Source organism: Pelobates fuscus, chromosome 3 (assembly GCF_036172605.1).
Source record: "Pelobates fuscus isolate aPelFus1 chromosome 3, aPelFus1.pri, whole genome shotgun sequence".
NCBI lineage: Eukaryota > Metazoa > Chordata > Amphibia > Anura > Pelobatidae > Pelobates > Pelobates fuscus.
The window spans coordinates 418,717,334-418,729,689 of NC_086319.1; the positions used below are offsets into that span (position 1 = coordinate 418,717,334).

At 48.3% G+C, this 12,356-nt stretch overlaps 1 protein-coding gene across 1 annotated transcript in view; it reads right to left on the reverse strand.

Annotated features, from left to right (window-relative positions):
* NFAM1 (NFAT activating protein with ITAM motif 1) overlaps positions 1–8,479 on the reverse strand; it is a 66,067-nt gene extending 57,588 nt beyond the window's left edge. The window contains exons 1-4 of the mRNA XM_063449775.1: positions 8,404–8,479; positions 3,515–3,802; positions 760–893; positions 54–143 (exon numbers count right to left, since the gene is read on the reverse strand). Of these exons, the coding sequence (XP_063305845.1) occupies positions 54–143; positions 760–893; positions 3,515–3,802; positions 8,404–8,458 (567 nt within the window). The 5' untranslated portion in view covers positions 8,459–8,479. The remainder of the gene's footprint in view (positions 1–53; positions 144–759; positions 894–3,514; positions 3,803–8,403) is intronic.
* Between the last annotated feature and the right edge of the window lie 3,877 nt (positions 8,480–12,356).

Genomic DNA, 12,356 nt, shown 5'->3' on the forward strand with positions numbered 1-12,356 from the left:
TATATAACTGAACATATAACTAACAGAAAGTGGTAAATCCCCTCAGAACTAACCGCGTAGACTGAGCCCGCCTTCTCCATGCTGCCGCGCTGTGTGTCAGGTAACGCCGTGGTCCTTTCTACTTTATTAAACGGCAATTTTATCTGTAAACAACGAGAACGTCAAACTAAAAACAGCAAGAGAATTGGGAGTATTGTTATTGTAACGTAATCTGCATGTGGTTAATGGAGCACAGAGCATGACATGTAAACATTCTATGGTGTAATAAAGCGGCAGGTTATAGTTATATGTGATGGAAACCAAACTCATTCCAAGCTGCGGAAACTCTCGGTCAATGAATAATGGTAACCTCGGTTATCTACGGATACAGTATCTTCAGTTCCTTAACCCCTTAAGGACACATGGAATGTGTGACATGTCATAATTCCCTTTTATTCCAGAAGTTTGGTCCTTAAGGGGTTAAATAGATAAAAGGTCAATTCACTAACCGCCAAATGAGCTTTTACCAATATGGCTGTCTTTATTTGACGCAAGTTGTTCAAATCTCCCTGTGATTTACTGTATTCACTAACAACTGCTCACTTAGTCTCTGGGATTAAAAATAGACCATTTAAACCCCATTGATTGGACAATTGAAACATTTTAGGGTTGTTCGGATGTAATGAATATTTTTCAACTTATTTGTGGCCTCGATTGGACAGGTCTGTCACAGACAAAATGATACACAATATTAAAATATGTCATAACACGCAAATTCACCTGATTCTTCTCAAACAAAGGTTGCAGCAAGAGGAAGGACCCCGCCCCAGAAAGCAATAACAAGAGGACAAAAAGCGTGATCAGCCCAGAACGGAGATTGGTAGACACATCGGAAGGTTCACTGTATCCGGCATCTGCAACAAAACAGACAAATGTATGGAATCTGTCACGATACAGTGACACAGAGAGGGGGCGCTATGAGTCTGCCACTCCCCCTACAGGGTGACACAGACAGGGGGCGCTATGAGTCTGTCCCCTCCCCCTGCAGGGTGACACAGTGACACAGACAGGGGGCGCTATGAGTCTGTCCCTCCGCCTGCAGGTTAACACAGTGACACAGACAGGGGGCGCTATGAGTCTGTCCCTCCCCCTGCAGGGTGACACAGACAGGGGGCGCTATGAGTTTGTCCCCTCCCCCTGCTGGGTGACACAGTGACAGAGACAGGGGGCGCTATGAGTCTGTCCCTCCCCCCAGTGGTGTATCCTGGTTTTGTGCTGCCCTAGGCAGGACAAAACTCAGGCGCCCCCCTCCCGTGCCACCCCCACCCGACCCTTCCCCCGCCCCGCCTTCTAAATACACACACACACATTCACTGACAGATACGCATACACTAGCTAACAGAAACACACACACACACACTAACAGACACACACACTAACAGACACTCACTAGCAGATACACACACACACACTAACAGACACACACTAACAGACATACACAGACATACACACACACTAACAGACATACACACACACTAACAGACATACACAGAGAGACATACAGAGACACAATAATAGACATACACAGACACATACTAACAGACATACACAGACACACACTAACAGACATACACAGACACAATAACAGACATACACACACACACACACTAACAGACATACACACACTAACAGACATACACACACACACTCCCTTTTTTTATTTTTTATTTACCCCCCCCCCCCCCAGCCTCCTTACCTTTGGGAATGCTGGGGGGAGGGGGGTTCCCTATCTCCCTGGTGGTCCAGTGGCTGCTAGGCGGCGCTGGCGGGCGGCTGGCGTGGGAGCACTTCCTCTGAGCTGTCTGCTCAGCTCCCTCGCTAACAAGGCATTTGCCCTGGGCATTTGGGGGCGGCGTTTTTTGCCGCCCCCTGGAAAATGCCGCCCAAGGCAAATGCCTTGTTTGCCTCACGGCTAATACGCCCCTGCCTCCCCCTGCTGGGTGACACAGACAGGGGGTGCTATGAGTCTGCCCCCTCCCCCTGCAGGGTGACACAGTGACACAGACAGGGGGTGCTATGAGTCTGTCGCTCCCCCTGCAGGGTGACACAGTGACACAGACAGGGGGCGAAATGAGTCTGCTCCTCCCCCTGCAGGGTGACACAGTGACAAAGACAGGGGGCGCTAGGAGTCTGTCCCTCACAGTGACACAGACAGGGGGCGCTATGAGTCTGTCCCACCCCCTGCTGGGTGACACAGTGACACAGACAGGGGGCGCTATGAGTCTGCCCCTCCCCCTGCAGGGTGACACTGTGACACAGACAGGAGGCGCTATGAGTCTGTCCCCCCCCCCGCAGGGTGACACAGTGACACAGTCAGGGAGCGCTATGAGTCTGCCCCTCCTCCGCAGGGTGACACAGTGACACAGACAGGAGGCGCTATGAGTCTGTCCCCCCCCCTGCAGGGTGACACAGTGACACAGACAGGGGGCGCTATGAGTCTGTCCCTCCCCCCTGCAGGGTGACACAGTGACACAGACAGGGGGTGCTATGAGTCTGTCCCTCCCCCTGCAGGGTGACACAGTGACACAGACAGGGGGTGCTATGAGTCTGCCCCTCCCCCTGAAGGGTGACACAGACAGGGGGCGCTATGAGTCTGTCCCCTCCCCCTGCTGGGTGACACAGTGACACAGACAGGGGGCGCTATGAGTCTGTCCCTCCCCCTGCAGGGTGACACAGTGACACAGACAGGGGGTGCTATGAGTCTGCCCCCTCCCCCTGCAGGGTGACACAGTGACACAGACAGGGGGTGCTATGAGTCTGCCCCCTCTCCCTGCAGGGTGGCACAGTGACACAGACAGGGGGTGCTATGAGTCTGTCCCCTTCCCCTGCAGGGTGACACAGTGACACAGACAGGGGGCGCTATGAGTCTGCCCCCTCTCCCTGCAGGGTGGCACAGTGACACAGACAGGGGGCGCTATGAGTCTTCCCTCCCCCTGCAGGGTGACACAGTGACACAGACGGGGGGCGCTATGAATCTGTGCCTCCCCCTGCAGGGTGACACAGTGACAAAGACAGGGGGTGCTATGAGTCTGTCCCTCCCCCTGCATGGTGACACAGTGACACAGACAGGGGGCGCTATGAGTCTGTCCCTCCCCCTGCAGGGTGACACAGTGACACAGACAGGGGGTGCTATGAGTCTGTCCCTCCCCCTGCAGGGTGACACAGTGACACAGACAGGGGGCGCTATGTGTCTGTCCTCCCCCTGCAGGGTGACACAGTGACACAGACAGGGGGTGCTATGAGTCTGTCCCTCCCCCCGCATGGTGACACAGTGACACAGACAGGGGGCGCTATGTGTCTGTCCTCCCCCTGCAGGGTGACACAGTGACACAGACAGGGGGTGCTATGAGTCTGTCCCTCCCCCCGCATGGTGACACAGTGACACAGACAGGGGGCGCCTGTGTTTTTGTCCATATGACTGTGTGTTGACACAGATAGGGAGTGCGACTAGTCCCCCCGCAGGGTGCTATCTTACCTCTCACATATATGTAGGTTCCTTGAGGTGCTGTTTGAACAGTCGCCCCACATTTTACGGTGCAGTAGTAAGTTGCGGATTTGTTCCGGACTTTGATGCTGAGATCAAGTTTGTAATTTGTTGTCACTTGTGCATTTCCATTATGCAGCGTGATTCCGTCACTGATCACAGACCAGGTGACATTTACAGGCACATTTTCACTGATGGTGAAGTCACATTCTAGTTCGAAGGATTCACCTGCGAACGCCACAGCCACAGGTGTCTTATGGGTAATAGAACCAATACAGGCTGGGAAGAGGAAATTATACAAGAAATGTCAGTTAGAACCCCTGCTGTAACCTGCAGATGAGCTGATAATACCCAATGATCTGATAATAACCAATGAGATGATAATACCCAATGAGATGATAATACCCAATGAGCTGATAATAACCAATGAGATGATGATACCCAATGAGATGATGATACCCAATGAGATGATGATACCCAATGAGATGATGATACCCAATGAGATGAAAATACCCAATAAAATGATGATACCCAATGAGATGATAATACCCAATGAGATGATAATACCCAATGAGATGATAATACCCAATGAGATGATAATACCCAATGAGATGATAATACCCAATGAGATGATAATACCCAATGAGATGATGATACCCAATGAGATGATGATACCCAATGAGATGATGATACCCAATGAGATGATAATACCCAATGAGATGATAATACCCAATGAGATGATAATACCCAATGAGATGATAATACCCAATGAGATGATGATACACAATGAGATGATGATACCCAATGAGATGATGATACCCAATGAGATGATGATACCCAATGAGATGATGATACCCAATGAGATGATGATACCCAATGAGATGATGATACCCAATGAGCTGATAATACCCAATGAGATGACGATACCCAATGAGATGATAATACCCAATGAGATGATGATACCCAATGAGCTGATGATACCCAATGAGCTGATGATACCCAATAATGATAATACACAATGAGATGATGATACACAATGAGATGATGATACACAATGAGATGATGATACCCAATGAGATGATAATACCCAATGAGATGATAATACCCAATGAGATGATAATACCCAATGAGATGATAATACACAATGAGATGATGATACACAATGAGATGATGATACACAATGAGATGATGATACACAATGAGATGATGATACACAATGAGATGATAATACCCAATGAGATGATGATACCCAATGAGATGATGATACCCAATGCGCTGATAATACCCAATGAGATGATAATACCCAATGAGATGATAATACACAATGAGATGATGATACCCAATGAGATGATGATACACAATGAGATGATGATACCCAATGAGATGATGATACCCAATGAGCTGATGATACCCAATGAGCTGATAATACCCAGTGAGCTGATAATACCCAATGAGCTGATAATACCCAATGAGATGATGATACCCAATGAGATGATAATACCAAAAACTGGGCAAAAGGGGAAAAATGCTTTGGAGGGTTTTTGGAAACATTCTGAGCCACAAAAAGATTCCGCCCTGAACATGCATTTCTTAAAAGCAGAGATGCTGCAAAGACGAAAATATACACAAAATGCACATTATGGGAACAGAGTACACACAGTTTTAAATCTTACAAGAGGGGGCTACAAAATTAATAAGAGGAATGGAAGATTTTAGTTAGAAAGAAACATTAAAACATTGAAATCTGTTCAGTATCCCTAATGTGTATAATTCATAGATGACAACATTTTAAGAGCTAGAGTTAGTGTGTTACAGTTAGTGTGTTAGAGTTAGTGCTAAGAGTTCTTTAATCCAGTAGATACGTGTCCTGATACATGTAACTCCCACTAATCTCTGGCAACTTGTTATATATATATATACACTTCTACACCATGCCATGTATACACAGCACAGATAGCAGCAGTGTCAGCCTCCCCTCACACACTACTACACCATGCCATGTATACACAGCACAGGTACAGCACAGACAGCGACAGTGCCAGCCTCCCCTCACACACTACTACACCATGCCATGTATACACAGCACAGGTACAGCACAGACAGCGACAGTGCCAGCCTCCCCTCACACACTACTACACCATGCCATGTATACACAGCACAGGTACAGCACAGACAGCGGCAGTGCCAGCTCCCACAAACACACTACTACACCATGCCATGTATACACAGCACAGGTACAGCACAGACAGCGGCAGTGCCATCCTCCCCTCACACACTACTACACCATGCCATGTATACACAGCACAGGTACAGCACAGACAGCGGCAGTGCCAGCCTCCCCTCACACACTACTACACCATGACATGTATACACAGCACAGGAACAGCACAGACAGCGGCAGTGTCAGCCTCCCCTCACTCACCACTACACCATGCCATGTATACACAGCACAGGTACAGCACAGACAGCGGCAGTGCCAGCCTCCCCTCACACACTACTACACCATGCCATGTATACACAGCACAGGTACAGCACAGACAGCGGCAGTGCCAGCCTCCCCTCTCACTCTCTACTACACCATGCCATGTATACACAGCACAGGTACAGCACAGACAGCGGCAGTGCCAGCCTCCCCTCACACACTACAACACCATGCCATGTATACACAGCACAGGAACAGCACAGACAGCGGCAGTGTCAGTCTCCCCTCCCACACTACTACACCATGCCATGTATACACAGCACAGGTACAGCACAGACAGCGCAGTGCCAGCCTCCCCTCACACACTACTACACCATGCCATGTATACACAGCACAGGTACAGCACAGACAGCGGCAGTGCCAGCCTCCCCTCTCACTCTCTACTACACCATGCCATGTATACACAGCACAGGTACAGCACAGACAGCGGCAGTGCCAGCCTCCCCTCACACACTACTACACCATGCCATGTATACACAGCACAGGTACAGCACAGACAGCGGCAGTGCCAGCTCCCACTCACACACTACTACACCATGCCATGTATACACAGCACAGGTACAGCACAGACAGCGGCAGTGCCAGCTCCCACTCACACACTATTACACCATGCCATGTATACACAGCACAGGTACAGCACAGACAGCGGCAGTGCCAGCCTCCCCTCACACACTACTACACCATGCCATGTATACACAGCACAGGTACAGCACAGACAGCGGCAGTGCCAGCTCCCACTCACACACTACTACACCATGCCATGTATACACAGCACAGACAGCGGCAGTGCCAGCCTCCCCTCACACTACTACACCATGCCATGTATACACAGCACAGGAACAGCACAGACAGTGGCAGTGCCAGCCTCCCCTCCCACACTACTACACCATGCCATGTATATACAGCACAGGTAAAGCACAGACAGCGGCAGTGCCAGCCTCCCCTCACACACTACTACACCATGCCATGTATACACAGCACAGGTACAGCACAGACAGCGGCAGTGCCAGCCTCCCCTCACACACTACTACACCATGCCATGTATACACAGCACAGGTACAGCACAGACAGCGGCAGTGCCAGCCTCCCCTCACACACTACTACACCATGCCATGTATACACAGCACAGGTACAGCACAGACAGCGGCAGTGCCAGCCTCCCCTCACACACACTACTACACCATGCCATGTTTACACAGCACAGGTACAGCACAGACAGCGGCAGTGCCAGCTCCCACTCACACACTACTACACCATGCCATGTATACACAGCACAGGTACAGCACAGACAGCGGCAGTGCCAGCTCCCACTCACACACTACTACACCATGCCATGTATACACAGCACAGGTACAGCGCAGACAGCGGCAGTGCCAGCCTCCCCTCACACACTACTAAACCATTCCATGTATACACAGCACAGGTACAGCACAGACAGTGGCAGTGCCAGCCTCCCCTCACACTCACTACTACACCATGCCATGTATACACAGCACAGGTACAGCACAGACAGCGGCAGTGCCAGCCTCCCCTCACACTCACTACTACACCATGCCATGTATACACAGCACAGGTACAGCACAGACAGCGGCAGTGCCAGCCTCCCCTCACACACTACTACACCATGCCATGTATACACAGCACAGGTACAGCACAGACAGCGGCAGTGCCAGCCTCCCCTCACACACTACTACACCATGCCATGTATACACAGCACAGGTACAGCACAGACAGCGGCAGTGCCAGCCTCCCCTCACACACTACTACACCATGCCATGTATACACAGCACAGGTACAGCACAGACAGCGGCAGTGCCAGCCTTCCCTCAGACACTACTACACCATGCCATGTATACACAGCACAGGTACAGCACAGACAGCGGCAGTGCCAGCCTCCCCTCACACACTACTACACCATGCCATGTATACACAGCACAGGTACAGCACAGACAGCGGCAGTGCCAGCCTTCCCTCAGACACTACTACACCATGCCATGTATATACAGCACAGGTACAGCGCAGACAGCGGCAGTGCCAGCTCCCACTCACACACTATTACACCATGCCATGTATACACAGCACAGGTACAGCACAGACAGCGGCAGTGCCAGCCTCCCCTCACACGCTACTACACCATGCCATGTATACACAGCACAGGTACAGCGCAGACAGCGGCAGTGCCAGCCTTCCCTCAGACACTACTACACCATGCCATGTATACACAGCACAGACAGCACAGACAGCGGCAGCGCCAGCCTCCCCTCACACACTACTACACCATGCCATGTATACACAGCACAGGTACAGCACAGACAGCAGCAGTATCAGCCTCCCCTCACACTCACTACTACACAATGCCATGTATACACAGCACAAACAATTAGATAGCAATGTTTACCTTGGGATGAAGCTGCACAGACCATTAAGCCGACCAAGTACAGATAATACGCCATTAGAGAAGGTCTTGCAGTGACAATGTGAATCCCTTTGCAACTTCTCTTTTCTAAAAACTTGAAATCAGGAAATTGAGGCCTCTGTGGGTGAGTTCTGCAATGCTGCAGGAATGTGGCTTCATATCTTGCTCTGTTTATTAAGTGACAAACTCTTCCATCCAATGAATTCTTCTAAAACAGGTTAATGGTGGGATGGATTTCCCTACGTTGTTGGCCACCTCTATTAAAGATGTTCTGGTAAATCTTTATCTCTACCTTTACCGAGATTACACCGACACAAGATGTGGATATTATTTATAGGAGTCAGGCATTTGGTGTTGAAAATCAATCAATAAGACGTTGATTGCGGCTTGTTGAAACAGCGAGTTAGGGAAGCCCACTCGGGTGAATATTTTAACCAGGGCATTGGCTACTGTCTCTGCCTCGATATTGGACATGGCGATCTACAGTGAGTCTTGGGAAGACCACCTGGTTCACGTAGGGGTAGTTCTGGACAAGATTCAGGCCTCAGGCCTGACCTTGAAGCCAAATAAGTGCCACTTAGATATGGCTGAAGTACAGTATTTGGGTCACAGGGTGGGGTGTGGGAACCATAGACCAGAACCAGCCAAGGTGGAGGCGGTAGCTAACTTGCCCACGCTAACTCGCAATAAGACCCAGGTACTAGCCTTCTTAGGGACTGCTAGGTATTATAGACGTTTTGTCCCTGACTATAGTGCTATAGCCAAACCCTTGACTGATCTGACAAAGAAGAATTTGCCTAGGCAGGTCCTGTGGTCTCCAGCTTGTGAAGCCGCGTTTCAAGCCCTCAAACTAGCACCTTGTTAATGCCCCTGTCTTGGCTGCCCCAGTACCTAACAAACGTTTCCTTGTCCACACGTTTCCTTTACATGTTTGGACTAGGGGCAGTGCTGAGCCAAGTCGGGGAGGATGGAGGAGAACACCCTGTCGCATATCTCAGCAGAAAGCTACTACCCAGAGAAGTGAGCAATGCGGCAGTGGAGAAGGAATGTTTAGCCCTGGTTTGGTCCCTTAAGAAACTTACTCCCTATCTTTATGGACAAGAATTTTCCTTGGTCACCGACCACAACCCATTGGTCTGGCTTAACCATGTTGCAGGAGACAATGACAGGTTGCTACGGTGGAGCTTAGCCCTGCAACCCTATAACTACACTATCAGCTACCAACCAGAATGGAAATGCCGATGAGTTTTCCCAGCAAACAGACATCACTCCAGCTTCCTAGCTCCGGACATCCCCAAGTTGACCCGAGAAGGATCAAACTGGGTCTCCCGTAGTGTCCCACAAGGAGGAAGCCATGTGGCAGATCTGTTTGATGAAACACAGAATGGGCCAGAGCAGAAATGATTAGGAAAAAAGTGTGACTGACAGACTGGCATTCCAACCGGGTACCTCCGTCAATCACTGCTTCCTAGTAATCCTTGAGTACCATAAGCACCGCACCGGACACCATAACCACCGTAAACCCCACAAATCACAGCAGCTTGGTTGGGGTCTCGCTGTCCTCCACCCAACCTGGACCCAAGACCAGCATCCAGCTTCTAGTGGGTAGACCTCTCCTAGTCCAGAGAGCAAAGCAGGCTGCTCTTACAAGAGCAATCGTTGTGATCCAAGGGAGTATAGTGATTATAGAAATCCTCAGAGTGTGAATATAGCTCTCCAATCCCCCAAACATGAGCCTAGACTTCATGACAGGTAAAACAAGTCAGTTTAATGGCAGCCACAACTGGCCTTATATGCAGGTCCCCATGCAAGAGGCACTCCCCCCTGGACCTGAGAGTAGACTACAGTAAAAACATATACACAATTACATTGGCTCTCAAGTCCAGGACACTCCCATACAAAATAGGTCAATCCCTCCCCTATGCCTGGGAGATAATTGAGTCAGCATTAAACTCAATTATCTCCAGGCACAGAAAACATAAATTTTTACATAACACCATAAATAACTTAAAACATGAAAAACCCGCACAAAAGTTACATCCTCTGATTGCTCTGATTTCGGTGACCAAAATCACCCAGATCAGTTCAGGAATTTCATGGAAGTCCTAATTTGACCGCCTACCCGTCTACATGGTCCCATGCCCAAAACACTTCCAGAGAATCAGGGCTTGCGGTCGGTCTAGTTCGGTAGTTTATAAAAACCAACAAACTACCGAACAGAATCAATAGTCTTACCCTGGAGCTTGATCCCCTTGTTCGTGGGAACGTTTCCACCGAACAGGGCCTTTCTAAGGGTTGTGGAACTGAACGCAGGCGATGCTGGATGTCCCGCAGTATTCAGGAGTTTCTGTGTCCATTTTCAGTTACATTAGATTCATGCCCAAACACCGCAGCCTGTGTTCGCGGGAACAAGATGGCCCGCCACCTCGTGGTCGTCCATAGGAATTGTGGCCACCCAGACGAACACTTAGAACACTGCGGTGGAAATTGCTACAAAGTGGTTTCAGGGTGGTCTCTGGTTCATGCGGCTGTTCGTTCCCCGAACCAAATATAAAATTCCATCCCATTGTACAGCACTTCGGAATTTGTTGGCCCTAAATAAATAATAAAATAATAATAATAATAATAATGAACCAAGTCTGTTCACATAGTTTTTTTTTTTTTTAAAGGGCCCATAGTCTTTTGGTAAGAGGCTGGCCAGCAGGCCCCTCCAAGAACACGAGACGAGGCTCAATTCGTCACAACGTAGCTTTTCCACATTTTAAGAAAGAGGGTTTAATACAGTAATAATGATATGCCGCTAGATCTTTACAAAATATTTAATGTTAGAAAGGAGTTGAGAGTATCGCTTTGATGTGTTCCCCGGTGACATATGAGTAATAGAAGAACAACGGAGAATGATATAGTATATTCTACAAATGGGGTATGGAAGAAAAAAGATACACTTACAGTAAATGGAGCTATAAAATATGATACGTGGAACAAATATCTCAACAATTTAAAAAGAGATTGACATTTCAAGTTCCTGAATATGTTTAACCTCTTAACAAACCCTAAAATGTATGGGCACAAGGGCTTACGGAAGTTGCAGTTACAATTGCAATATGAAAATATGAAATCACTCCATCAAGATGTGCTTGAGCGGTACAATGCGTGGTGCGTCTCTTGGGCTCCATTTTTATCAAACAGTAGACACTATTTATTGTAGTGCAAATATCCTGATATTCAGAGGTAGAATATACAGAGAAAAGAGGGAATAAGGCAAAAGAGAGAAGATCTAAAACTCGAAAGGAGAAAGGGATTCACCAGAACCTTTAAAAATAATGCAAAATACACTATATAATACCGTGCAAGGGGTACCTATACCATACATCTTCATTATATATTGCTTTGGACTTATGCTGCTATTGGGACATCCAAAACGTTTTATTTATATTAAGCATCAATTTATCATTCATCCATTTTACTGATTAGCGTGCACTATATTGTATAGTGTATTTTGCACTATATACTGTAGTAATTTGGGACTATATGAGTCTGTAAAATAGGTGGATTAGGATGCACTCACATTTATTGGAGCCTTCTTTGCGACCCTTTCATACAGTGTTAAGTGCTATAATCTCCTCTCTAAGTATGTGTTGATAGTGCAGTGCTGTAAGTGTTCTTTACCATAGCATTAACAGCAGTAATAACACGTTAGTTTTGAAACAGTTCCCCAGGAACAACAGGCAGGACCTCTGCACCAAGTGGACGTGACCTTTAATCTGCTGCGGCTGAAATAAGAAATTAGACTATCGATGGAAACAGAAATGGGTTATGGTTCATAACAAATTATCAGTAAATCCAGACTGTTAAACCCTCGCCAATCAATTCCCCTCCAATCAGACAGCATGCCCAGCAGTCCTGACCAATTCTTAACACAAGGATGGCTAATG